At 48.5% G+C, this 27347-nt stretch overlaps 1 protein-coding gene across 1 annotated transcript in view; it reads left to right on the forward strand.

The window, feature by feature from the left end:
* SLCO2A1 (solute carrier organic anion transporter family member 2A1) overlaps positions 1-27347 on the forward strand; it is a 90589-nt gene that overhangs the window by 18635 nt on the left and 44607 nt on the right. The window contains exon 2 of the mRNA XM_061421196.1: positions 26846-26983. Coding sequence (XP_061277180.1) covers positions 26846-26983 — 138 coding nt within the window. The remainder of the gene's footprint in view (positions 1-26845; positions 26984-27347) is intronic.

A 27347-nucleotide genomic window follows, 5' to 3' on the forward strand; every position in this document is an offset into this window, starting at 1 on the left:
GCGAAATGAGATGTGAGGAGGGACCTGCTCTCCAGGTCCCCGAGGATGGACCAAGGATGCGGCCAGGAGGGCATCCAGGGGATGGGGTTGTCTGCAAGGACCATTCCTATGCCAGTCACTGTTCCTGCTGCAATTTTTTTTCTTTTGGCTGCACTGGGTATTCGTTGTTGCATGCAGGCTTTCTCTAGTTTCAGTGCTAGGGCTTCTCATTGTCATGACTGCTCTTGTTGCAGAGCACAGGCTCTAGGCACGCGAGCTTCACTAGTTGTGGCTTTCAGGCTCAACAGTTGTGGCACATGGGCTTAGTTGCCCCATGGCATGTGGAATCTACCCAGACCAGGGATTGAACCTGTGTCCCCTTCATTGGCAGACGGATTCTTAACCACTAGACCACCAGGGAAGTCCTCCCACTGCATTTTTTTTGTTGTTGTTTTATGGCTCCTCAGGGATGGAGGTGAAGTAAGATAATAATACCTTAGTTCTTAAAGAGAGGCAAACCTATGGAACATTTTCTTTTCTGGGAAGATTGAGAAGTGTCTCTGTCCAGGAGGCCTCTCTGCTGTTCTGGTGCCCACTCCCAAAGGCTGGCTTAGAGCTTGGGAATCCAGTCCTAAGGGTTGGCCAAACGTCTTAGGGAAGTGAGTGTACCTGATGGGTTCTGTGCCATTTAGGAAGAGTGGGCCTGAGCGGTGAGGACAGAGGCCAGGACAGCATCTGCTCAGGGGTGCCCGGGATCCAGTGCTGAGTCTGGAGTTTTATACCTGGAAGGATGTGGTGACATCCCTGGGTGGGCTTTCATGCAATCATTTTGGTTAGCCCTGAGTCATTTGGTGACCACTCTTTGCAAGCTGGCACTCTGCTAATGTCATAAACAGCAGGGGTTTCAGAATTCTGAGGCCAGGAATGGTGTCAGGACGGCTGCCTGAAATGCAGTCATTCATTCATTTATTCATTGTTGTTCAGTAATTCAGTCATGTCTGACTCTTTGAGACCCTATGGACTGCAGCATGCCAGGCTTCCTTGCCCTTCACTATCTCCCAGAGTTTACTCAAACTCATGTCCATTGAGTCAGTGATGCCATCCAACCATCTCATCCTCTGTCATCCCCTTCTCCTCCTGCCCTCAACCTGTCCCAGCATCAGGGGCTTTTCCAATGAATCAGCTCTTCATACCAGGTAGCCAAAGCATTGGAGCTTCAGCTTCAGCATTAGTCCTTCCAATGAATATTCAAAGTTGATTTCTTTTAGGATTGACTGTTTTGATATCCTTGCTGTCCAAGGGACTCTCAAGAGTCTTCTCCAGCACCACAGTTTGAAAGCACCCATTCTTTGGCACTCAGCCTTCTTTATGATCCAACTCTCACATCCATACATGACTACTGGAAAAAACATAGCTTTGATGATATGGACCTTTTTAAGCAAAGTGATGTCTCTGCTTCATGTAATACATAATTATTGATCACCTAGGCTCAACCATTGAAGGTACAATGATGAACAAAACAGAGTGGACCAAGCCCTCCTGAGAGACATAAACAGTGGGCAGATTCACAAAGAGATGCAAAGTTGTGTGTCAAATAAGAGGGGAAATAATTGGGTTTTGTGAGGAAGGAGGAGGTAGAAACAGAGCTGGATTCTGCTCAATACATCTGGGGTCATGTACTCTGAACTCTAACATGCCACCTTCATGCTTCTGCTATTTAACCTCTGCGTGGGGAACACGAATGTGAATCGGAAGGTGCCTGTCTTCCAAAGGCTTTTGTTTGTTTGTTTGTTTACAGGTTTATTCAACATAAAACAACCCCTTTCCAAAGGCTCTTGTTAGTTGCAGTAAGATGAGAGAACTCTAGTGAATTGTGGTTTTCATCAATATGACAGGTTTACATAACATGGGACCCTCCTATTACAAATAATTAGAGTTTCTGGATACAATAGAATACCATCAAATATTTGAATACAGAGCTGAACTTATAAGAAAGGAAGTGAAATCTTCAGGGGCAGGAAGTAAAGAATAGTGTATCTGCTGACTCTGTAGCAGGGATTAAGGGGAAACTGTGTAAAGAAACTCTCAAGAAACTCGTGATAGAGACTGGGTATTAGTAATCTCACAGGCACCAAATATGACATGGGGTGTTGGCACACAGACTCATGCATGAAATTGGGTCCTTGATGAGAAAGTAACCAGAAAAACTCTGCCCACCACCTGGTTAGAGGCAAGAGGCATATCTCTAACTGGACCTCTAGGTGAAACAATTCTGAGAAATCAAAACCTCATGTCTGAGCCACGTGAACTTGGAAGCAGAATGTATACTATCCACACAGTATGGGGATCTCTAATCAAGTAAATTAGCATAAGAAATTGGTTCTGGACTGGTGCTAACTCTTTGCTATCTGGTAGACATGGAGGAAAACCACTCTGGAGGGATACTTCTGCAATCCAGACCAAAAGTATCCCAAGAGAAGACTGTGCTCATGGAAGAGGAGCTTACACTAAACAGTCACACAGAAAATGACCCACCATAAGCCACAGACAGCACATACATCATATATCATTGAGGAAGACTAGCACCTCAAGATTTTGAGATAATGGTACACTTTGAAAGAGACTATAAAATTATATTGAGGGCTTCCCTGGTGGTCCTGTGGTTAAGAATCCACCATGCAATGCAGGGCACACTGGTTTGATCCCCAGTCTGAGAAGATTCCACATGCTGAGTGGCAACTAAGCCCGTGTAACACAACAACTGAGCCTGAGTTCTAGGAGCCTGGGAGCCACAATTACTGAGCAGTGGGCAGCGACCACTGAAGCCCATGTGCCCTAGAGCCCATACGCCACAAGAGAAGCCACCACAAAGAGACGCCCATACACTGCACCTAGAGGTAGGCCCACTCCTGGCAACTAGAGCAAGCCCACGTGCAGCAATGGAGACCCAGTGGAGCCGATCAATAAATATAAATATATACTGACATGTTTAAAGAAATGTAAGAAGAAATAGAAAACACCAGGGAAGAACAAACACTATAAAAAAGGAACAAGCAGATTGGAGAAACACATAGAAATTCTATAGCTATAGAAAGTAAAAAGTGAATGGTTAGGTAGTAGGTTAGATGCGATGACTGGTTAATTAATAGAGTAGATAAGTTCCCAATTTGAAGTCCTTAACTTCATGACATCTGCACTAAATGATACTGAGTGGAAGACAGGGTTGAAGAGTCACCTGAACGCAGCACAGAGGAATAAAGAAGTGAAAACTGTGACGCTTCCAGAGGAGAAACCTGGCAAGCTCAGCCTTGGCCAAGTGACCAAGTTTAGCATCACCAGTGATAAGTTATCTTGAAAATATATACCTTTAACTAATAGGGTGAGAAGAGCGTTTCACCTCTGTGGTCTTCCTCCCTGAAAAATATATCCCCTGTCTAACCTTGAGAAAATCATCAACAAACCCAATATGAAGAGCATTTTACAAAATATCTGATCAATACTCCTCCAAACTAGGAACATCTGAATGTCTTGTCACAGTCAAGAGGAGCCTAAGGAGACCAGACAGCCAAATGTGGTGTGGTGTCCTGGCTGGGATTCTGGGACAGAAAAAGGACATGAGAAAACCCAATGAGATCTGAATAAAGTATAGTTTCATGAGTTAAAAGAAAAAAAGAAGTGAAAAGTATAAAAGGCAGTTTAAGACACATGGAAACAGTAAAAACAAAGTCCAATTTAAGTCTGAAATGAGTCCCAAAGAAGAGAACAGAATGAATAGGTGAAATAGACAGTATTGAAAAAAATGACCAAAAAATCTCCAGAATTAATAAGACATATAGTACCTCAAAAAAAAAAAAAAAAAGCATAGTAATGTCTAACAGGAATTTACAAAAAGAAAGTATCCCTATACGCATCATGTATGGCTTCCCTGCACCAGCTTCCCTGGTGGCTCAGTGGTAAAGAGTCCGCCTGCAATGCAGGAGACCCTAGCGTGATCCCTTGGTTGGGAAGATCCCCTGGAGAAGGGAATGGCTACCCACACCAGTATTCTTGCCTGGAGAATTCCACGGACAGAAGAACCTGGAGGGCCCTAGTCCATGAGGTCGCAAAGAGTCAGACACAACTGAGCGACTAACAGGCTGATTTGACTTGAGTCCCTTACTTCTGTCTCCTACCCAGACTCAGGAAAAGGGAAGTAGCTCACTTCTGGGCTCTTTCTTCAGCAGCATCATTTCTCTGATCTACAATTACAATTTCCCCCCTGGAGAAAGGAATGGCTACCCACTCCAGTATTCTTGCCTCAAGAATCCCATGGACAGAGGAGCCTGGTGGGTTACAGTCCATGGGGTTGCAAAGAGTCAGACACGACTGAGCAACTAAGCACAGTGTCTGTATATAGGGGTTGGGAGGCTATTATTTTGTCTACTGCAGGGTTTAATCACACCAGAGCCAATAGCAGATACAAACACACATACGTATGTATTGATATATGCGTTAAAAGATTTATTTCAAGGAGTTGGCCTATACAATTGTGGGGGCTGAATAAGCAAACCCAGAATTCACAGGGCAAGCAGTCAGGAAAGGATGATCACAGGCATTGGGCCAAAGCTCCTGTTGAGGGGAGTCAATCTCTCTCTCTTTCCACTGTGCCTTTAATGTCTTCTGATTATTTAAACCAGGCCCACCCAGGTTATCTAAGATAATCTTCCTGAAAGTCAACTCATTATATATTTTAATTACAGCTGCAAACTTGCTTCACAGCCAACACCTAGATTAATGTTTGATTGAATAACTGGAGACTGTAGCGTAGCCAAATGGACACATCTAAATGCTGTCACAGGGTCAAAGGGCAGTGACATTCAGGACAAGTATGGAACAGAATGTGGCAGCAGGGAGGAGAGGTGAGGACCCCTGGGCAATAGGCCTGCAAAAGGAGAGATTTGCAGAGGGCTTTGCTGACATCACTGATGGGAGGAATGGGTACGTAGGGGTGAGCTTCTGCAAGGGGGCCTGAAATGGGGCATGACATTTTCTCCTTCCCACAGTGAAAATCCCATCATCAGTCTGTGCTTCCCTCCCCTCCACAGAGCAGACCCCCAGTGTATCACTAACATCTTGATGACCCTTCCTACTCTGCCCACTGGTGTTCATCTTTGACCTGCTGCTGCAGTCATAGCCCCCTGGGCTGCAGACATGAGTTGGTCAAGATACTGGAAAGGGGGTGAGCTCATGTCTGCCGCCCCCAAGGCTGCGGCTTGTAGGTGTCAAGTATTCACTTAGCTAATCTTTCTCCATCTACAGATGCTTATTGATGATTTCATTCAGGAGTCTTGAAACCTGCTGGGAGAGAGCACATGTGGATGATGAAACCACATTGCCTTGCAGTTGCCATCCAGAGCTCCAGGCGAGGCAGCGGGGGTGTTCCAAGGAGCTGAGAGGCCAATGGAAGTGCACAGTCAGAGCTAGTTGTGGGGTGCTCCTGGCTGCTGCCACGACAGTGCTGACAGAGCCTTAGCATGCAAACAGACCCCATACCCAGATGGGCAGATGGCCAAGGGGAGGGCAGAGGAATCAAGGGTGTGCCTCTCAGTTTTGCCCTCATTCCTTTGTAATGGGTTTACAGAGGTTAGGCCTTGTCTCCAGGAAGGAGATGCTGGAAAGAAGGATTTGGGTTAGAGTTCAGGGGGACCTACTTGAATCTGAGGCGATGGTTCCCAAAGTGTGGCCCCTGTACCAGCAGCATTGGCATCACATGGGAGCTGGTTAGAAATGTGAGTTCTTGTGCCCTATTGCAGATTTACTGAATCCAAAACTGGCGGTGGGGCACACCGCTTTAACAAACCCTCTAGGCCACTCTAGTGTGCCCTGAAGTTCAAGAACCTCTGCTCCGCCTCACTGAGGCAGCTGTGGTAGTCTTGTCCCCACAGTATTCGTTAAAGTGACTGATGGGAAGTAACCGTATTAAACCGAAATGGTTGCCAGGAATGTGTCTAATGTGGAGTCGTAATTGATGGGAAGAACGTTGGGGAACATTCCAGGCAGGCCAGTGGAGGCCTCCCAGGGCACACCGTGGAGAGAGGAGGTTGGGGAGGGGAGGGTGGGGTGGACAGAGCCTTCTTGGGCTTGACAAGCATGGTGGCCACGTGTTGGAATTGGGAGAATCTCCAGGGGAGCTTGGGTACACAGGCATGCTGTGCGAGGCTGAGTTCCATTTTAACCTCTTTCTTCCCACAGGTGGTTTGGAAATGGCAAATTTTCTCGGAGGTCAAGATCAGGGGTGTTCTAACTAGTGATATTTATAGCTTAAAGCTTACTGTAGGTAAACAGGGAATTTGAGAAATTGGCTTGCTTTCCCCCTTGCTCTTGCTCCTGCCCTCATTTCCTGTGTTTAGACTGGACATTTCACGTCATAGAAAAGACCTTGATACCCTGGACGACCCCTGTGGACAACAGGGCGACAGAGGAGGTCCCTGTGGCCCACTCCCCTGAGCACTCCCTGGGGCCCTGGGCGGCGGAGGTGGGAGGAAGCGGCTGAGGGTGCGGGTACCAGGGAAGGATGTTCGATTGCTTTTATATAATGTACTTTCTGATGGGAAGGAGGCTAGCATGCCTTGCTTGGCCTCCTGCCTTGACCTTTCCCGTAAGAGTTTCCTTTCCTCTCTCAGTCCAACCTAGCACCCGAGGAAATTTTCCAAGAAAGGTTTTCAGCATTTTCTGCAGTGCTGATGGTCCTCTCCTATCAGCTGAAGGCTGGATCCCACCCAGTGTCTTCTACCTTGCCCTCTCCAGACCCTGCAAGTGTTTCTCCCTTTCCCCTGCTCCTTGCTGATCTGAGGAGTGGAGTGGGGAGGAAGGCAGACAAAGCGGAGGGCAAGTGGAGGCATATAGGAGTCCAAGAGGTAGGCCGTGGAAGGGGAGGCCCTCAGTCCAGACAGGGCCGGAGATAAATTGAAGTGGTGGAGAGAGGGGAACTGGAATAGAGGCTCCTTCTGGGGCAGAGATATCCTGGGCCACTGTGCTGGCCAGGGGTGACCAAAGAAGACCAAGCAGATGTGCTGACCACCTGCATTCGGATGTAGCCTTCAGTGACAAAGCTGCCCACCCCTGGAGCAGGGGGCCAGACAAGCAGACTCTTACCCATTTAAAGACTAGACACAAGACTGGACTTGGATCAAATCATATATGTTGTTAGAAATCAGGTCGCCTCTGTCAGGCACCAGATCCTTTATCTTTCAAGTCAGAATTCCCTTGTCCCAGAGAGCCTCATCAAAGGCCCGTTTTCCCTCCAGATTCTTCTGCAAATTTAGCTAGTGACGTTCTGTTAGGAGAGATCCCTGGGGCTCCACTGCAGGCAAACCTTCCATCCATAGATGGTGTCATGCATCCGTGTGAAGTCTAACAAGGCACGAGGCTCTGCCCTCGTGGAACAAAAGGTAACAGAGATAATCAGACAAGACATCTTCCCACAGCTGCCTTCTTGCTCAAACACTGTCAACATAAAGCCCTAAGGGGATTGATTTCAAGACCCCAAATAGTGGCTACTGAGTCACCATTTTAATTTAGGGATTAGTCCCTGGATTCTATATGGTCCCGAAGGGATCTTCTTTCTTCCTGGGTGTGGGGTTCAATAGCTGTCAGAAGTGAGGCTTTTTCCCTACGGGCACCTGCCAGCTCTCCTGAAACCAGGGATGGCTCCATTAATGTGCACTTGGGTCTTTCCCTGCCCCACAGCCCACTCTGCTTCCCACCACTTACCCTGCTCCCCATTGTCTTTGGAGCCCCCTGCTTCCCTTTCCTTGGTCTTCAGATGCTCACCCCACCCCCACCTCTCCTTAGTCATCAGGTCATAACCTTCTCCCTTGCTGACGTCCCCTGGTCTACTGACACACCCTGACTGGAGACTCCTTCAGTCTTGTCCCCAGATCCTTCACTGGCCTCCCTGCCTCTACTCTGCTACAGGTTGTTGTTTTTCAGTCGCTCAGTGATGTCTGACTTTTTGTGACTCCATGAGCTGCAGCACACCAGGCTTCCTTGTCCTTCACCATCTCCTAGAGTTTGCTCAAACTCATATCCATTGAGTCAATGTTGCCATCCAACCATCTCATCCTCTGCTTCCCCCTTCTCCTCCTGCCTTCAGTCTTTCCCAACATAAGGGTTTTTCCAGTGAGTTGGCTCTTCGCATCAGGTGGCCAAAGTATTGGAGCTTCAGCATCAGTACATTCAACGAATATTCAGGGTTGATTTCCTTTAGGATTGACTGGTTTGATCTTCTTGCTGTCCAAGGGATTCTCAAGAGTCTTCTGCAACACTACAGTTCGAAAGCATCAATTCTTCAGTGCTCAGCCTTCTATATGGTCCAACTCTCACATTTGTATATGACTACTGGAACATGGGAAATAGATGGGGAGACAGCCATGAAATTAAAAGACGCTTACTCCCTGGAAGGAAAGTTATGACCAACCTAGATAGCATATTCAAAAGCAGAGACATTACTTTGCCAACAAAGGTCCATCTAGTCAAGGCTATGGTTTTTCCTGTGGTCCTGTATGGATGTGAGAGTTGGACTGTGAAGAAGGCTGAGTGCTGAAGAATTTATGCTTTTGAATTGTGGTGTTGGAGAAGACTCTTGAGAGTCCCTTGGACTGCAAGGAGATCCAACCAGTCCATTCTGAAGGAGATCATCCCTGGAATTTCTTTGGAGGGAATGATGCTGAAGCTGAAACTCCAGTACTTTGGCCACCTGATGCGAAGAGTTGACTTATTGGAAAAGACTCTGATGCTGGGAGGGATTGGGGGCAAGAGGAGAAGGGGATGACAGAGGATGAGATTGCTGGATGGCATCACTGACTCGAAGGACGTGAGTCTGAGTGAACTCCGGGAGTTGGTGATGGACAGGGAGGCCTGGTGTGCTGCGATTCATGGGGTTGCAAAGAGTTGGACACGACTGAGCGACTGAACTGAACTGAACTGGAAAAACCATAGCTTTGACTATATGGACTTTTGTCAGCAGCTTTACTTCCAAGGAGGAAGCATCTTTTAATTTCATGGCTGCAGTAACCATCCACAATGATTTTGGAGCCCAAGAAAATGAAATCTGTCACTGCTTCTACTTTTCCCCCTTCTGTTTGCTGTGAAGTGATGGGACCAAATGCCATGATCTTAGTTTTTGTTTTTTGTTTTTTTTAATGTTGAGTTTCAAGCCAGCTTTTTCACTCTCTTCTTTCACCCTCATCAAGAGGTTCTTTAGTTCCTCCTCATTTTCTGCCATTATAGTATCATCTACGCATCTCAGTTTGTTGATGGTTCTCCTGGTGATCTTGATTCCAGCTTGTGATTCATCTGGCCCAGCATTTTGCATAATGTACTTTGCATATAAGTTAAATAAGCAGGGTGACAGTATACAGCCTTGTCATACTCCTTTCCCAATTTTAAACTTGTTGGTTGTTCCATGTCTGATACTAACTTTTGCTTCTTTACATGCCTACAGATTTCTCAGGAAAGATGTAAGGTGTGTGTGTGGTGGTGTATGTGTGTACACATACCTCATCGTATTTACAAACTGCTCTAGAGGGGTTGAGCCCTGCTTAACCCATAATGATATTCAATAAACATTTGCTTATCACATTACTTCAAGTGTTCCTTCTGGGAGAAATTAGCAATAATGTACCCCTGTATCCCCTGCCCCCTCTAGCCCCCACTAAGATTTGTTAAAGCAAATAGACCAAGGGAATTGTAGACTGTGTCTGCACCTTTGCCAGAGGGAGGCACCGTTTCAGTTTTCATAAGGAGACACGGCATCCCATGAAGGTTAAGTCTTGACTTGTGTGTTTTTTGAACTAAGCAAGGTCTTTGGGAGCTGATCCGCTGTATAACCATGATGGCCCTGGGGTCACAATTGTGATGGTGTCAGAGAGAGAGGTCCACAGCTTCCTAAGGGGATGTGTCAGCAGGGGAGTAGCCCAAATAAGGGAAGCCATGTTCAAACAGAGCTTGACAAGGGGAATCAGGCCAGCAAGGAGGCAAGGGAAGGGGTGGGAGAATGTTCTAGACATAAGGAAGCATACACAAGGACTCTGAACCTGGATGAAAAGGACCACATTCAAAGAGTAGATACAAGTTCAGTGTGTTGGGGCTGCTGAGCCAGGAGACCTCTTAAAGGTTTGCAGGCTGTGGGCTCTGGTTTAGAGCAAGTCTAGAAAAGCCAATCAGTCTGGAGTTCGGTCCTTCATAAGGTCCAGACAGATTGGTGGGTAGACGTTTCTGGCCTGTGGAGAAATGCCTGAAGACTGACCCTGCTACTTGTGAGAATTTGCCCTCAGTGAAGGCGGCAGGACACCCTGCAAGACAGCTTCGAAAGGCAGGAGGGGAGGCAGTTTCACTTTGTGGAGACAAGGAAGGTCCCTCCATTCCACATGGGCTTCCTGTAACTACTTGGTTTCCACAGAGGAGAGGTCCACACGTTTAGGGAAAATTCTCATGGAACGTGAGTCAGGTCCCTCCAGGAATGGAGAGAATGTGGGAGAGCCTGGGGATAAGAAGGAGACACCCAGGTCAGGGGAGTGGAGCCCAGAGGCAATCAAAACAAGGGTGGGAGGGGAAGAGGCATAGGAGGCTTTGGCTGTCATGGTGTTTGTCCACAAAGGAAAACCATGAGCAATAAAAGAATTAAGAAAACAGCTGGGTGAATTGGAAGGGACATGAACAGCTAAGAAAGCAACCTGCTTCCTCAGTCACCTGAAGAGTGGGTGAGTGCAGACTCTCTGAAGCTGGAGAAGGAAATGTAGTGGGCCCGAGAGAGGTTAAAGATGGTTTCTAGTAGGGTCAGCTGAGGACATCTGGGCCAGAGGGACAGGATTCTGTCATTTAACAGAGTGAAGAGGACCAAGGGAGTTGCAGGCATGCTTCTAGTGATTGCCAGAAATCCTTGGCTTGTAGCCACATCACTCCAGTGTCTTCTGCCTCCAGTGTCCTGTGTCTCCGGATCCAAATTTGCTCTTGTAAGGGCGCCTGTCATTGGATTAAGGCTCACCCTACTCCAGGATGACCTCATTGTAACTTGATTATATTTGCAAAGACCCTATTTCCAGTAATGTCACATTCACAATCACCAGGGGTTAGGCCTTTGACATATCTCTTTGGAGACACAATTCAGCCCATAATATCCAGCAAAGAGGCTGGGGACAGCACAGGTCATAGAAAGTGTCCCTAGCAGAGGCAGAGGGTGAAGAGAGAGGTAAGATCAGTCATGAAGATCATAAGATGCTGGGGGACATAAAGATCATAAAGATGCTGGGGGACCACATGGGGGACTGGAGGGGAGAGGGGCTTGTGGGGAGGGGAAGTGGAGGCCCATGGGGCATGATGGTGACAGATATTCTGGGTTCCCTGCCAGAGTTATCTGCAGGTAGCGTGGTTCCTTTGGGTTCATATCCTTGATATTTTGACTGTCATCAATCAGTAGGGAATGGAGACCATCAGCTTCCACGTCCCTCTGGGGATCCCCAGGAGGTCAAGGGTGGGATCTGGATTTGTGCTCAGCACTTACAAAGGACACATCATCCTCCTGATGCATCTGACAAAGCCTTTTCCTCCTGCCATGCTTCTACTAGCAGCCAGGAAAGCAGAAGGAAGTCATGCCACAAAGTGTAGCAATTGTGCTGTGTTGGGGCATCTGCCCTGAACATCTTGTCCTGCTGGCAGGGGCGGGCTGGAGTTTCCAGGGGGCTGCTGTCACTTTCAGATTGATGGGGTCTTGGAAGGAAATGGGCATGTGTGAGGACCACTGTGGTTGGGAATGGGCAGGGGAATGCTGGAGTGAGCAGGATGGGGCGTGAAGATGCTTCTATGCAGGAGAATGTTGCTGCCAGGGGCGGCCCATCACAGGGGAGCATGCCTTTCTGTTGCTGTGTACGGCTCTGGAACACTACAGCCTCAGGAGGCGCTCTAACATCAGGTCAGCCAGTGAGGTGGACAGTGACAATGAGCAGACCCGGAGTCTTGGCGTCCATGCACGCCCATGTCCTGGCCTGTCCTGGTGGGCAGCCGGCCCACTCTTGTATCAGGCGTGTCTGCTGTCTTTGACTCTATTACAGGTTCTTCAAGCTTGGTTCTCAGATTTCCAGTGACTTTAATTGGGCGGGGTGTGCTGTGGTTTATCAGGAACTCGGCGGCCTCTGAGAGGGTGAGCACAGGCTTCCAGGCAGGGCTTCCCTGAGCGAGGATTCCTTCCTCGGCCTGCTGGGGCACCTACCATTCCCTATAGAACCTCAAACTCCTCGTGCGGCAGCCTCGGGGGGACACCCAGACCTGCCCCCCTTCACTGCTCAGTGTGACTCCAGTCTTTCTGTTAAAAAGCCTGGCAAGAGGTGACCATGAGTCCAGGGTTTCATTTTTCCAAATGGAGATGTTTGGGAGCTCTGATGTGCAGCTGGCCCTGGGTGTCACCCTGCTGACAGTGAAAGAATTAACAAGAATTTGCTAAGTAATTGATTTATCTCCTTGGGAGATAAATGGGCACAATAGAAGGAGAAAAGGAAAAAAAACCCTATATCTTCAAGGAATTCACAATCTGCTTTAATAATTTTACATCTTCCTACTCGTGGCTTACAGGTGCTGATGTAACCGATGGTTACATTCCCTGAAGTTCATTCTTTCCCGTTGATTTGTTTATCGTCAGATATTTGCCGAGCAGATCACCTCCTTCTCATAAAGTAGTAGCCAGCCGTGCTTTGCGGTCATTTCCCTCCTCCGCCCACTGGCTGGCGACGGCTCTGTGCTGGATGCCAGGATTGCCGTAGGGCCCCAAACACGCAAGGTTGTTGTAATTGCAGTCTGGGCTCAGGGCCATGAAGGAAGAATGGAGAATGTGTGACAGGAGAGACATTCTTCACCATCATATAGATATGTGAGTAGAGGCTAAACAAGGGAGGGGGTGGGAATGAAGAGCCCCCTGCCCCAGACCCTGGTAGACAGAATGGGCCCCACCCCCAGAAGCTCTAAGGTAACACGTCATCTCACACAGGTGATGAGTTTTCCAGCCAGCTACAAATTTTACTGCCTGTTACCCCAGACCGTAGCTAGGGTAGTACGCAAGGAGAGGCCGTGGTGGCGGGAAGCTCAGCGAGGCCAGAGGTGGACGTGAGCTGGAACAGGGAGGCCCTGCAGGCTGGGGTGCTCTGCTTGATCTTGATCTGAGCTGGTGGAATTCCACTGGAGGGATTTTTCATAGGTCATGAGAGGCTCTGATCTCCATCTTCAGAAGATGACGCTGACACTCCATGCGATTGTACTTCTGTAAAGTACAAACCCGGCAAACTACGTGAGCTGCTAAAGGACAGGCGATCACTACCCTGGAGGGGAAGCTGACTGAGAGGGCGCTGGAGGCTGTCTGGGAAGCTAGAAATGTTCTGTTTCTCGGTCTGCATGCTGTCCCTCTGGCACTGTATCAAGCTGACTTGTGCCTTTTTGCGATGAATGTTATCCATTCTTCAAAGATCACTCTGGCTGCTGGCTAGAGAATCGATTGGAAGGAGGAAGGAGTGGGCTTCAGGAAAGCATAGACCCACCTGACCAGTAGTGGCCAGGTGGGCCTGCCAGCCTCTGGATGGAGGGCGGCAGTGGAGGCGGAGACACAGCATGGCCTGGAGCCTTGGTTTGAAGGTGAATCCGCAGGAGGCAGTGTAGGGTAACGTGGTCGTTTGAATTTCAGATACTGGTTGTTGGGAGTAAAGTCAAACCGTGTGGAAAGTAGGGGGTTGAGGTGGGAGGTCTGCAGTCTAGCATGGACTGGAGGCTTTGGCATGCCACGAGGGTGAGCTGTTTGGTGGATGAGCAGGATGCCCATGGGGTGTGTGTGTGCAGAGAGACAGACAACGGGGCTAAGGATGGAACAGAAAGAGCTCCCACAGGAATTTCTACGGAGGAACACTTACAGAGACTGCATGAGCTCGGGAAGCAATGGCATCAGAGATGCCGAGGGAAACAAGACTGTCAGGTGCTGCAGGACTCAGGTAAACCTGTCATCGGATTTGGCACTGGGTTTGGCAGTTAGGTAACCAGCTATCTTGATGAAGACAGCTTCAGTGGTGCCTTTTTTGCCCAAACTCTCATGCGATCAGGGTGCTGGGTGGAGCAGAATGATGGTGTCACTTGGCGTACCTTGGGTGCTACCATTTACCAACTGTATGATAAGAGCATTTTGTAAGCTTAACTGAACCTCAGCTCCCTCGTCCTTAAACCAGCAGAATCGTATTTGCCTCTCAGGGGTATGAGGATTCACTGTATGCAGCAGGTATTTATTAGACATCTATTATATGCCAGATGGAGAAGGCAATGGCACCCCACTCCAGTACTCTTGCCTGGAAAATCCCATGGACGGAGGAGCCTGGTAGGCTGCAGTCCATGGGGTCGCGAAGAGTTGGACACAACCGAGCGACTTCGCTTTCACTTTTCACTTTCATGCATTGGAGAAGGAAATGGCCACCCACTCCAGTGTTCTTGCCTGGAGAATCCCAGGGACGGGGGAGCCTGGTGGGCTGCCGTCTATGGGGTCACACAGAGTCGGACACAACTGAAGCAAATTAGCAGCAGCAGCAGCAGCAGCAGCATGTGCCAGATACTCAGCCAGATGCAGAAGACACAGATCAAAAACAAGCAGACAAACTAATCATTACACAAACAAGGTGATGTGAGGAGAACTGCCCTTCAAGCTTCCCTGTGGCCGTGAACCAGCCTTCTTGGGCAGAGGGGTCCCTCCTTCCTGGCCAGCTTCCCAGGATCCTGGGCTCTTCCAATACATGCTTCCACACCCTACTTTCTCTCACTTCCCCTTCCTTGAGAGCAGGAAGGGAAGGGCTTAATCTGCAAACCCTTCAGGGAGGTGAGGGAAAATATTAACATCCCATCTTGTTTTACAAAGAATAGGAAGAATATAAAATAGGTGAAGTTTCTATATTAATACAGTATGAGTGGTGTTTTCCTGCCACAAATGGATTCAAAGTTTCCCGAATGGCGCCTTATTTCACCTAACAAATTACTCTTGTGCCAACTTCCAAAAAAAGACAAATGGTACTTGTTTTCCAAGAAGGAAAGCTTTTCTGACTTAAAAAATAAAAGTGACTTTGGAAATTTCTAGAGAAGAATTTGGACACATACTTACATAAATGTCAATGATAATTTTGTTTCAAAGTTTTTATTTTTCTGGGAACCCTTGAGCACCATGGTTCTAGTTAATCTAAAGACTAAATCACAGACTAAATTCATTTAGTCTGTGTGCTCATGTTTCATCTCTTCCAGAATTTTTTTAAATCTACGATTTCTGAAGCCCACGCCACATGTCCTGGTCACCTTGGGCCATCTCTCGCCCTTCGCTCTTTCATCCTCCTTCACAAATGCCACCAGGAGAGTCTAGACATCTGACTTCCTCGTGGCTGGGGCTGAGCTTCAGACAGTCACCACCAGGGAAAAGCCAAAGGAAATCAACTGCAGCCAAAAGTGTTTGAAGATTTCTGGTATCACTGCAGTGTCCCTTCCGCTGCCACGGAAATCCACATGTTTCTTTATAGATAGTGCTGATTTTTGTACATCCAAGGGCCCTCAGGATTCAGTCCTATCAAAGGCCTCTCCTAGTCACAATAACAACAAAAACTAGAGAATTATGTGGCTTGGGGCTTGCAGTGTCCTGTTCAATTTTCTCTTACCTAGAGGCCTTTAGGCGAGATTTTTTTTTTCTAAGTGAGTGGACTAAACTAAAAAATGGCTGGAAGATCCTGATCTAACCCAATTCCTTGGCGATCTGGATTGGAGAGGTCCTTGGCCCACCCCACACCCCCACCAAGCAGTGTGACCCATGGGAGAGACCACTGAAGTGCTGTGGTCCTCTGGGCTTGCTGTGGCATCTGGTGGACTCCCGGCCTCCACTGAAGCTCCAGTCCTCCGGAGAGCAGCTCCCACAGACCTCCGATGGCCGTTTGCGGTCGCATGAGGAGAACCTGCCAGACAGTAAGGTCATGGTGTGGAGAGCAAAAGCTAGTGAGAGGGTGCTGGGCAGAGACGCCTAGGGGCCTCCCCGATGGGCAGAATCAGAGTCTCAGCTCTCCAGACTGGCCACTGCCATTTTACGGAACAAGGAAGCCGTGAGGGGAATCTGTGTTGTTCTTTTTAGATTGTTCTGATTTTCAAACTTCCCAGAGCACCCAGGACCATGTCTTATCAAAGGCTTTGTCTAGTTTATGATAATACGAAAGATACTACTACAGGTACCTTCCGTGACTACCTCCCGCTTGGACCCTGGGCTGGCTATTTTGAATCTCTCAGCTTTATCTTGTTCAGGCATTCTTCCCACGTGGGAATGTACCTGATTTCCTGAATCACTTCTTAAAAGACATATTCCCCTTTGGGGCCACTGAACCATGGTTTGGATCCAAAGTCACACCCTGCTGAAGGTACAGGAGGGTAAGCAGGCGGATGGGGCTGAAGGAGGCCTTCACTCCATGACCCATCTTTGCTTTGCTTCCCTTCTTGGCAGGACAGGGGCAAGATTCCCCTCTCCCCTTCAGCTCAGAGGAGCCAACCCACAGACCTCCTTTCCTTTCAGATGCTGCCTCTTTGAGGTCATTGGGAACAGCCGGAAGTCACCTTTTCTGAGTTTCCTTCTTTGTCCCTATTGCATTAGGACCTCTTGAGCCTGGAGTCTCACCTCCCAGATCTTATCCATTGGGTGAACTTCCAACCAGGACTGAGAATGGGCTATGAGAGTAAAGACACTAAAAAAAAATAGAAATATTTAGGTGGAGATGGAGAGACACCCTAAGCCAGCACCACTTTCCAGCCATGTGACTTCTGTTGGAGATAGACTGACCACTTTGGAAAATCCTAGTCAAATGAATGAGGTGTCAGGATGCATGAGTATCCTAGGGGTGAGGGAGGGAAGGTTTTGGAGAAGAGCCTGGGCACACTTCTTGGCTTGACTACTTAGGCCCCTGACAAGTACATATGCCTTTTTTTTCCCTTTGAAAAAGTGAGGACAGAATTATTAATTTGTTTACTGGACTTAGCATCAGGAGGTGGATTTGGTTCATAATTCAAGATGGCAGGCTCAGCATGTGTTTGTCTCCCTTCATCTCTAATACCCTCGTTAGGATAAGAGCAATGAATTAAAAAATTATGAAAACTAATAACAGAAAAAAGAAAAGTACAGGAATTATGAGTGGATGAAACACCCCAAAAATTTCAGTAAGATGGAGAGTGGTTGGAAAGTATCGATAGATGAGACAAAGTGGAGGAGAGTGGACTCTGAAGTGCATGTGTGGGGCTGACAGTGGGGGAGCCCCTGGACTTGGAACTTGGCACAGTCATGGAGAGCTGCAGGTTCAGAGTGGGCAGGGATGGAAGAAGGAAGAGATGACAGACAAGTGGAGCTGGACCTGAGGGGTTAATACAGCGCAGCCCTTTACCTTGGGCTTCTCTCCATGCCTTGAGGGATCGTCAGCTGGTGTGGGTGGGCACCCAGAGGGTAAGCCCCACTGCTGGCTCCAGGCTTGCTTGCCACAAAGTGAAGTATTTATATCCAATAAGGATATAAATACTGATAGAACTATTAAAAGTTGGGGGGAAGAGGGAGAGAGAGGGGACCTGAATAAGTGAGCTAAATCCTCTTCTATCGTGGCACACAGTCAAAAGTGATAAATCAAGAAATTGCAAAACAAGAATATTATTTTGAGATATGTGGATGTAATCGACAGAAACACTAAAAAGAGTATGTCCCTGGACTGTAGTACTTGAGGTAGCCTACAGTTGAGCATAGGGCTGGCCTTGTCATTCTTAGTCCTTCCATATGACAATTAAAAAAAAAAATGTGCATGTGATACATTGAATTCAAAATAAAAGAAAAAAGTGAAAATAAATGTAAGTGGATTTGTGATTAAGGAGGAGGGATCCCAGCTGACCATGAAAAGGGGCTTCTGAATGGCAATGTGGCTCAAACCCAGCTGGGTTGTCACCGTGGCTGGGCAGCTCTGGTGCTGCCCAAGGGATGTGCGAGCCTCCAGCTGTTCCTGCCTCCCTGCCCCAGTCCACTTCAACCTGGTGAGGAGGATCAACAAGGATTCTGGGGCCAGATCTTGTCCCACACAGGTTGGAGGGACTAAAGCAAGTGGTACCTCTAAGACTCCTCTCCCACTTAGGAGAACTGTGAGCAGCCATCCTCTGAGCTCTGCCTGCACTGCTGGGCTGGGCCAGAGTAAGGTTTCCCTGAGCTCTTCTTTACTCTTTCTTCTCAGTCTTCCTCCTTCCTTCCTTCCTTCCAAATAGCTCCATTTAGACTACTGACATCTGCTGTTTAAGGATGGGAACATCCTTGATCTAAACTGGGAGGTCACAGCCAGTGTCCCAGTCCAGTCCCATCTCCTGCTCCTGAATGGCTTTCTTCCCACTCCTGGTTCCCATAAGTGTGTTAAACTATCTCAGAGACATCACATCCTGGTGAGCCTAAGGCATCGGCTGAATTTTCTAGAGTTTTGCCTTCATCGGGATGCATGTGGACAAAATCAGACTTGGTTGACAGCAGAGTCAGTGATTAGATGGGTAGTAATCCTGTGAGGACCACATTTCAGAAATTCTTCTAGTGTCCCTATAATTCCAAGTAGGTGCTTCAGATCATAGTTCTCTGTTTAGTTCAGAAAAAAATGTCATGAACCTGCATAGCAGAAGAAACAATGGCTGGGCTGCACTTTGACCTTTTCTTTTCATCCCGAGCTCTAAGGGTGTCACTGTCTGTCCTAACAGTTTACCCTCACAGTCTGATTATTTACTTACACAGAGCTCTGCAGTTTGGCTGGGGCCTGGGGTTCCACTCTGAACCTTCACTTGGTGTCTCAGCATCTTTCAGCCATTCTTAGCTCTTTGGCAAAGGTGGTAAAAAGAGTCATCTCTGTTAGAAGAAAGATCTTCATGACCACTCCAATCTCTCTGCTTCCTTCCTGTCTGAATTTCCTTTCCATGTTTGTTAAGATTGGAAAAAGAATAGAGCTGTGAACGTGAACAGTTAGATGTTTTAGAGCTTCCTGTCCACCACACCCTGCAAGAATGTTGTTCCCTTGCATTAACTTTCCCTTCATACTTCCTTCTACAAGATGTGCCTGAAGACTTGTATAGTTTTAACACACACACATTTAAATATCTACTTGGATTTTGATGGTTTCAAAGTGAACTCTTTAACAGATTTATTCCAATGACACTGCCAACGCTCATAGTTTAAAAAAAAAAAACTGTTTGTGGAATTCCCTTCAAAGCCTCAGAAGATTATTTTGAATACCTTGCTGGTTGCAAATCATTTTGAAATTAAATTTTCCTTAAATCAACTTTATTGAGGTATAGTTTACATATTATAGGGCTTCCTTGGTGGCTCAGATGGTAAAGAATCTGCCTGCAATGCAAGGGACCTGGGTTTGATCCCTGGATTGAGAAGATCCCCTGGAGAAGGGAATGGCAACCCACTCCAGTATTACTGCCTAGAGAATTCCATAGACAGAGGAACCCAGTGGGCTACAATCCATGAGGTCACAAAGAATCACACACGACTGAGTGACTAACACTTCATTTCACTTTACATAATAAAGTGCACAGATTTTAAATGATTGATGAGTTCCTTTAGACTGATTAAAAGCAATGCTGAAGGGGAATTTTATAATGATTGAGGACAGACCATTGGAACAAACCTGCAGCTTCCCAAATGGCTCCTCTGATGGACATATATTCTGGAAGAGAGTTCATCAGTTAGACTATTTAAAGACCTATTCATTCACTTGACAATGAATGAGCCCCAATTAAGGACTAGGCATTGTTCCAGACAAGAAGACATGGCATCTTAAAAAGCACACATCATTTTTCCTCTGTGAATTCTTCTGGATTTTGGTGGGGTGATGACCATAAGTGATAAATGTGTGATGTAATTTTAGGAAGCAATTCCGTTCACTTCAGTTGCTCAGACGTGTCTGACACTTTGCGACCTCATGGACTGCAGCACACCAGGCTTACCTGTCCATCGTCAACTCCCAGAGCTTGCTCAAACTCATGTCCATTGAGTCAGTGATGCCATCCAACCATTTCATCCTCTATTGTTCCCTTTTTCTCCTGCTTTCAATATTTTCCAGCATCAGGGTCTTTTCTAATGAGCCAGTTCTTCGCATCAGGTGGCCAGAAGTATTGGAACTTCAGCTTCAGCATCAGTCCTTCCAATGAACATCAGGGTTGATTTCCTTTAGGATTGACTGGTTTGATCCCCTTGCCATCCAAGGGACTCTCAAGAGTCTTCTCCAACACCACAGTTCAAAAGCATCAATTCTTCAGCACTCAGCCTTCTTTATGGTCCAACTCTCACATTTATACATGACTACTGGAAAAACCATAGCTTTGACTAGACGGATTTTTGTTGGCAAAGTAATGTCTCTGCTTTTTAATATGCTTTCAAGGTTTATCATAGCTTTTCTTCCAAGGAGCAAGTGTCTTTCAATTTCATGGCTGCAGTCACCATCTGCAGTGATTTTGGAGCCCAAGAAAATAAAGCCTGTCACTGTTTCCATTGTTTCCCCGTCTATTTGCCATGAAGTGATGGGGCCGGATGGCATGATCTTAGTTTTTGAATGTTGAGTTTTAAACCAGCCTTTTCACTCTCCTAGGAAGTAATAACGCTATAAAAAGGAAAAAAAAGTGGAGTGAGGAGACAGAAAATGCTGGTGGGCTATTTTAAAAAGATAATACAGCCATATAATAGATATTTATTTTCTTTTCCTTTTGTGAAGAAATCTCAAGACCCAGATTCTACCATTAGCTACTTTTAAAAGGGATGTGGAATCCTTCCATAAACTATATTCTGCAGAATGCTAGAGTCTGTAGACATTTCATATATATACAGGGGGTCACATGGCTAAAGAAGCCATGGAGAAAGTTGGGTAAAACAAAGCTAAAAGCAAGTCTTTACTGAAGGTTTTCTTAGAGACTTTAATATTCTGATACGAACAGTAAATATTCACAAGGAAGGATGGTAGCATGCAAAGTTTTCCAAACTTTTTTGTCCTGGGAATCCTTTCAACTTGGAGCATCTCAAACAAGTGGTGACCTGCCTAACACATTGTGGGAAACTCTGTCCTAGAGTTTTCATGCCGCAGGAGATGGGAAAGCAACAGAGAGGTTCAATTATTTGGGCAGGAGGAGTGAGAGGTGGAAGCCTGGGCTTATTAGCTATCTCTCCAGAATGTGGAGCACACGCTGTAGGTCAAGCAGGTCTCTAGGGCTTTAAACACAGACCCTTTTATGCAAACCTCCCAAGACAGCAGGAACAGGTATTGTCAAAGCTCCTGTTTGCTAGTGGGAAAACTGCTGTCAGAGGGTCAAATACATAGTCAGAGGTCACACCATTCATTACAGAGTCAGGATGTGAGCTTCAGCTTGTTTGAGTCCCAACCCCCAACTATCAAATCCCACGACACCATGTTGTCTAAATGGTAGTGGAGGATGGGTTGCAACCCCTTGAGCAAAGCTTTCCTTCTCCCACCAGTCCATCTCCTTATGCTCATAAGCCCCACAGTCTCACAAGGGATGGATTTCTATCTGCCCTGTATGGTGTCAAGTGTTTGCTGCTCCATATTACACTGGCCATGGAGCTGCTACTGCTGCTGCTAAGTTGCTTCAGTTGTGTCCGACTCTGTGCGGCCTCATAGATGGCAGCCCACCAGGCTCCTCCATCCCTGGGATTCACCAACCAAGAACACTGGAGTGGGTTGCCATTTCCTTCTCCAATGCAGGAAAGTGAAAAGTGAAAGTGAAGTCGCTCAGTCATGTCCGACTCTTCGCGACCCCATGGACTGCAGCCTACCAGGCTCCTCTGTCCATGGGATTTTCCAGGCAAGAGTACTGGAGTGGGGTGCCATTGCCTTCTCCAGGCCATGGAGCAGGCACTTGATAACTTCCAGTAGCCTCAGTCCTGTCCATGTAAGCTCAGTAGTGAAACCAGATGGCTGTGACCTTGAGCAGCTCTGGACAGAAATCTACTGGAATCTTCTCTCCGCTTCTATCTCTTTACCTGCATCTTCTCCCCACCTTTCCTTCCCCTGAAGCCACAGATCTCATTCCTCTTCATCTGCTGAGTCCACTGGAACCTGGGGTCTCAGATACACACCAGCACTTCCATTGGGGCGCCTGTAAGGGACCCCAACCCGACAGGGCTGCAGTGAGTGAAAGCTGGCAGTGCAGTAGGCTCTGCTGGGGTGTGAAGTGAGAAAGGCGCCCTCTAGCTCTAGGTGGAGTCTTCCACGTCGTGTCTGAAGGGATTTTTGTATTTACTGGAAAGAGCAAAGACGTATCTTTCAGGAAAAGATCTGAGACAGATTTTTTTCCCACCATCCTCACCTTTCCCTCCTCAGACTGCTAGAGAACCAAGTAGAGATTGTGTGTGCTTCATCCCTCAGTCAGGTCCGACTCTGCAACCCCATGGTCTGTAGCCCACCAGGCTCCTCTGTCCATGGGGGTTCGCCAGGCAAGAATACTGGAGTGGGTTGCCATGCCCTCTTCCAGGGGACCTTCCTAACCCAGGAACTGAACCCAGTTCTTCCGCATTGCAGGCAGATTCTTTACTGTCTGAGCCACCAATCAGCTGCTCGAGTAGAGATCAATCAGTCCTGTTAATTCATTACTGATTTGCTTACAGGGAGACTGGTGTTTTTGAACTTTATCTGCAGTAACTTGGGTGTTCCAAACCTGAACTCCTGTCCTCTCTCTCCATCTGCACCTCCTCCTGGGCCCCCGTCTCACGCACAGCCTTGACCCCTTCCTGGCCCTCAGGCTGGAAACTCTGCCCCTTTTCTTCCACCTCAAATCAAGAACAAGAGCCTTGTCAATTTAACCTCTGCAGGAGCCTCTAAGCTGCCACTCCCTGCCTCCCCACTGCCCTGGACATTGGCCCAGCCTTCAGTGTCTCTCCCAGGCTGCTCTGACAGCCCTCAGCCCTCCGCTGGATGCCACCCTGAATGCCAGTCACATGCCAAGCCATCCGGAAGCCTCTGCGCAGAAGTCAGCATCAGGTGCCAGGACTTTCGGAAGCTACTTTGAACTGGACACATAGCTGAGCCCTGTGCTGGGCAAGGGAAGCATTGAAGGGTTATCCAGACAGAGATGGGAAAGATGATTTTGTGAAGACTGAGCAGAGATGCAGACAGTGAGTGTGTGCTGTGGGGTAGTGTGTGACCTTGATGAAGTTTGAAGGACAAGAGGTTCTAGCTCTAGTGTACATAACAAAGCAGCCCTAAACTTAGTGCTTAAAACAAAGGCAACATTTAGTTTGCTCATGGATCTGCCCTCTGTGGAAGGCTTGGTGGGCATAGCTCACCTGTCATTGAAGGCTGGAATCCTAAGCTGGCTACAGGCTGAAACTTTAACTGGATTTATAGGCTGGAACATCACCATGTGGATTCCCCCATGAGTAGGGAAGAGGGGCTTCCTTATAGTGTGATGTCTGGAGTCTAAGTTTCCATGAAAGAGCTGGGAGATTCACTATTAACTTTCAAGACTTAGCCACAGAGGTCACAGAGCCTCACTTCTGCTTCCTTCTCTTTTTCAGAAGCAAATAGGTCAGATTGACCCATATTGAAAGGAAGAGAACGCAGATGCCACTTCTTGATGGATGAATGTGATTGTCACATTGTAAGGGGTGTATGTGGGACAGGAGACATTGGTGTAGCCATCTTTGTAAAACATGATCCACCCAGCAGACTAGGGAAAAGAGGCAGTCCGAGTCCAGGACCCGTAGCATCATGGATGACTCTCCAAAGGGCATTGGTTTTCATCTTGTGAAAAGTGGGGAGCCAGTGAGAGGTATTAATCTGGGTGTAACTGGCTCACATTGCTGTTTGATAAAGCTCTTCCTGGAGTGATGAGATGGAAGACTGGAAGGCGGCAGACAGGAGATCTGTGATAGGCTGTTGAAGGAATCTGGCGGAGATAAGAGAGGGAGGGCCTGAAGCCAGACATAATCTGGAGGTGAGGGCAGGTCAAATGCAAGAGGCGCCAGATGAAATCACAGTGGCACCAAATGTCAGAGGTGAGGACCGTGCATCCAGGAGGATTTCCGGTTTCTGGCTTAGGGCACTGAGCAAACATGATGGGCAGTGAAGGAAAAACTGGAGAGGTTTCTGGGGGGAGGACATTGGACCCTATTTAGGAAGTGATTAGTCTGGGGGAGGGGTTTGAGAATGTCCATATGGACACGTCCAGCACGTGTGATGCCCTTGAGTGTAAAAACCCTGGGGGACATTCTGGAGCATAGTCTGAGATGTGGGCACCACAAAGGGGGTTCCCAGTGCACATGCACAGAAAGGGCACCGTCCAGGGACGGTGACTACAGACAATTTGAGTGGGGCAGGTTGGGGGGCGTTAACCTTCAGGGGGTAATCAGAAGAAGATAATCTGGTAAGGCATCCAAGACTAAATTGCCTGTATCCTGGACGTAGCAGGTGCTGCGGGCTTAGTGCCAGGCTCTCCAGGTACCTGGCATGCCCGGTTCTGGGCCTGCCTCTCACACAACGGAGTAGCCATGGCAGGTTCCTGCCCTCATGAGCCCTTGGTCTCCCCAGCTCTGAGGCGCTAGGATTTCCCGCCTCTCTCCCTCTCTGAACTTCTATTTCCCCATTCGTAAGAGAGACTGGATCATTTTCCAGAGTGCCTTTATCACAAAATGTGGAGAATTCCAGTACACGAAAAGAAGCAGAGCTGAGCCTCCCTGAGGAGGCAGGGGTGGTGAGTGGACAGGTTTCCTTCTGCCACCCATGAGGCAGATGGCTGTGACCTTGAGCAGCTCTGGACAGAAATCCACTGAAACCTTCTACTCACTTCAGTCTCTTTACCCAGCAGTCTCTTTACTTCTGCCCACCTTTCCTTCCCCTGAAGCCACAGATCTCATTCCTCTTCATCTGCTGAGTCCACTGGAACCTGGGGTCTCAGATATACACCAGCACTTCCACTGGGGCACCTGTAAGGGACCCCAACCCGACAGGGCTGCAGTGAGTGAAAGCTGGCAGTGCAGTAGGCTCTGCTGGGGTGTGAAGTGAGAAAGGCGCCCTCTAGCTCTAGGTGGAGTCTTCCACGTCGTGTCTGAAGGGATTTTTGTATTTACTGGAAAAAGCAAAGACGTATCTTTCAGGAAAAGATCTGAGACAGATTTTTTTCTCCACCATCCTCACCTTTCTGTCCTCAGACTGCTAGGGAACCAAGTAGAGATTGTGTGTGCTTCATCCCTCAGTCAGGTCCGACTCTGCAACCCCATGGACTGTAGCCCACTAGGCTCCTCTGTCCATGGGAGTTCTCTAGGCAAGAATACTGGAGTGGATTTCCATGCCCTCCTCCAGGGGATCTTCCCAACCCAGGGACTGAACCCAGTTCCGCATTGCAGGCAGATTCTTTACCAGCTGAGCCACCAACACTGCTTCTGCCCTCTCTCCCTGGCTTCAGTGTCTCCTAGCTGATCCTGGCTTCTGACCTCTCAGCCCATCCTTCTTTCCTCTAACTTTGATTTGCATCACTGAGGGACAGTGTAAATTCCACGAGGCCCGCTGTTCTGGGGTGGAGGCCATAGCCTCCTCCTCCCGGGAGCCCAGGTGCAGTTAGATCTTCCCTTGACTTAGTGAAATTCAGGCCGACACAGGCAGCTTCTGAGATGGGTTGAAAAGACGGCAGACCAGGAGGGGAGTGGCAGTGCTTGGACAAGTGTCTGGTTTTGTGGTGTGTTGGCCACCTTGATTTGGATGTATGAGCAGGCAGCCTGGGCTGCACCCTGGGCTTCCAGAGGCTTTACATTGACAGGTTGGAGAGGAGACGTCAGTTCTGACCCCGAAGCCTAGAGTGGGGCCCCTGTGGATGGCTGGCTTGGCTTAACAAGGAAATAGAAATGAGGGTGGATCCCTGTTGCTTTCCTGAGATGCCAGCTCTTCCAGTGAGGGAAGAGCTTTGGCAGACTAGGAGACAGACTGGCACCCCGCCCTTCCCTGAAGGACAAGTGCTGTCCTCAGAAGGGGCACCTCCAGGAGGTTTGGGGCTCCGAGCCTGCTCTCAGCCCAACAGCCAAGAACCCAGGAGCACTGAGCATGCAGCCAACTCCAGATGCCACGATCCCTCTCCACCCTTGCCACTGTGTATCTGCCCCGGTCAACCACGGAAAGCACATTTGCTTGTCACATTTACTCACACCCACAGGACCAGGCCTATGGGACAGGGTGGGATGCCTTTCCCAGGCCTTTATCTTCATCCAGAGGAGGAGCCAGCATCGGCACAAACACCTCGTATAAGAAGAGGTGGTAGCAAGCTGGGCTGGTGTGTTCACTGAAATGGCCTGGGTGAGAGCCCACCTGCAGCCTCACTGGGGTATGAGAAGGGAGTCTGGGGGGATGGGTGTCAATGGGGAAGGGGAATGGAGGCCCGGTCAAGAGGTGTGGAGCAGTGTGACCCCCCTGCTTGTTTGTGACATGAATGGGCTGGGAGGGGGACCCTCAACCTTCATGGGACCCAGGAGGAAGGGCAGAGCTATCAGAGAAAAATCTGATCAGTCAGACCTTTAAGGATGCTTCTCCAACCCTGCGGTTTCCCTGCTGTGTGAAAAGAATGGCTGAAATGATGGGAATGACTGCCATGCCTTGACCCAGGTCAGAGGTGAAACGGGTCCGAGGATGACAGCATTTCACCCTGGGACCACCTGATGGAGAACGTGTTCCCAACGAACAAGGGAGGGAACGGGTCAGGCTGCTGGGCCTCTGTGCCCCGGAGGGGAGAGTGGAAGAGGGCAGCAGGGCTCACTGTCCATCGGCCTCACTGCCCAGTCTCCTCCCAGGTGTTCGTGCTGTGCCATGGCCTCCTGCAGCTCTGCCAGCTCCTGTATAGTGCCTACTTCAGGAGCAGCCTCACCACCATCGAGAAGCGGTTTGGCCTCTCCAGTTCTTCATCAGGCTTCATCTCCAGCTTGAATGAGGTAAGCAGGATGCTCAAGTCCATCGGAACCCACCCAAGCATCACTGTGCTCACGGGACCCAGCAGGGGGCTCTGGAGGAGCAGATCGGGGCAGGGGGCACGCGGGGGATGGAGACAGCCAGATACACTTCCCCTGGTACCAAGCACTGAGCTGAGAGCCTCCAGAGTTACCTGACCTCCTCACCACTCCCCTGCAAGTGGGTGCTCTGCACCTCCTCCAACAGGTGAGGGCACCGGGGTTCAACAAGGTCAGCGGCTTGCCTGAGGTGTGCAGGCCTGCCGCCTCCAAACTCCGTGCCTCTGGTTGAGTTCTGTGACCACCTACCAGTTTACGTGGCCTCCGTCCATCCCCATCCAGGGGAAGA

Source organism: Bos javanicus, chromosome 1 (genome assembly GCF_032452875.1).
Source record: "Bos javanicus breed banteng chromosome 1, ARS-OSU_banteng_1.0, whole genome shotgun sequence".
In the NCBI taxonomy this organism is placed as follows: Eukaryota; Metazoa; Chordata; class Mammalia; order Artiodactyla; family Bovidae; genus Bos; species Bos javanicus.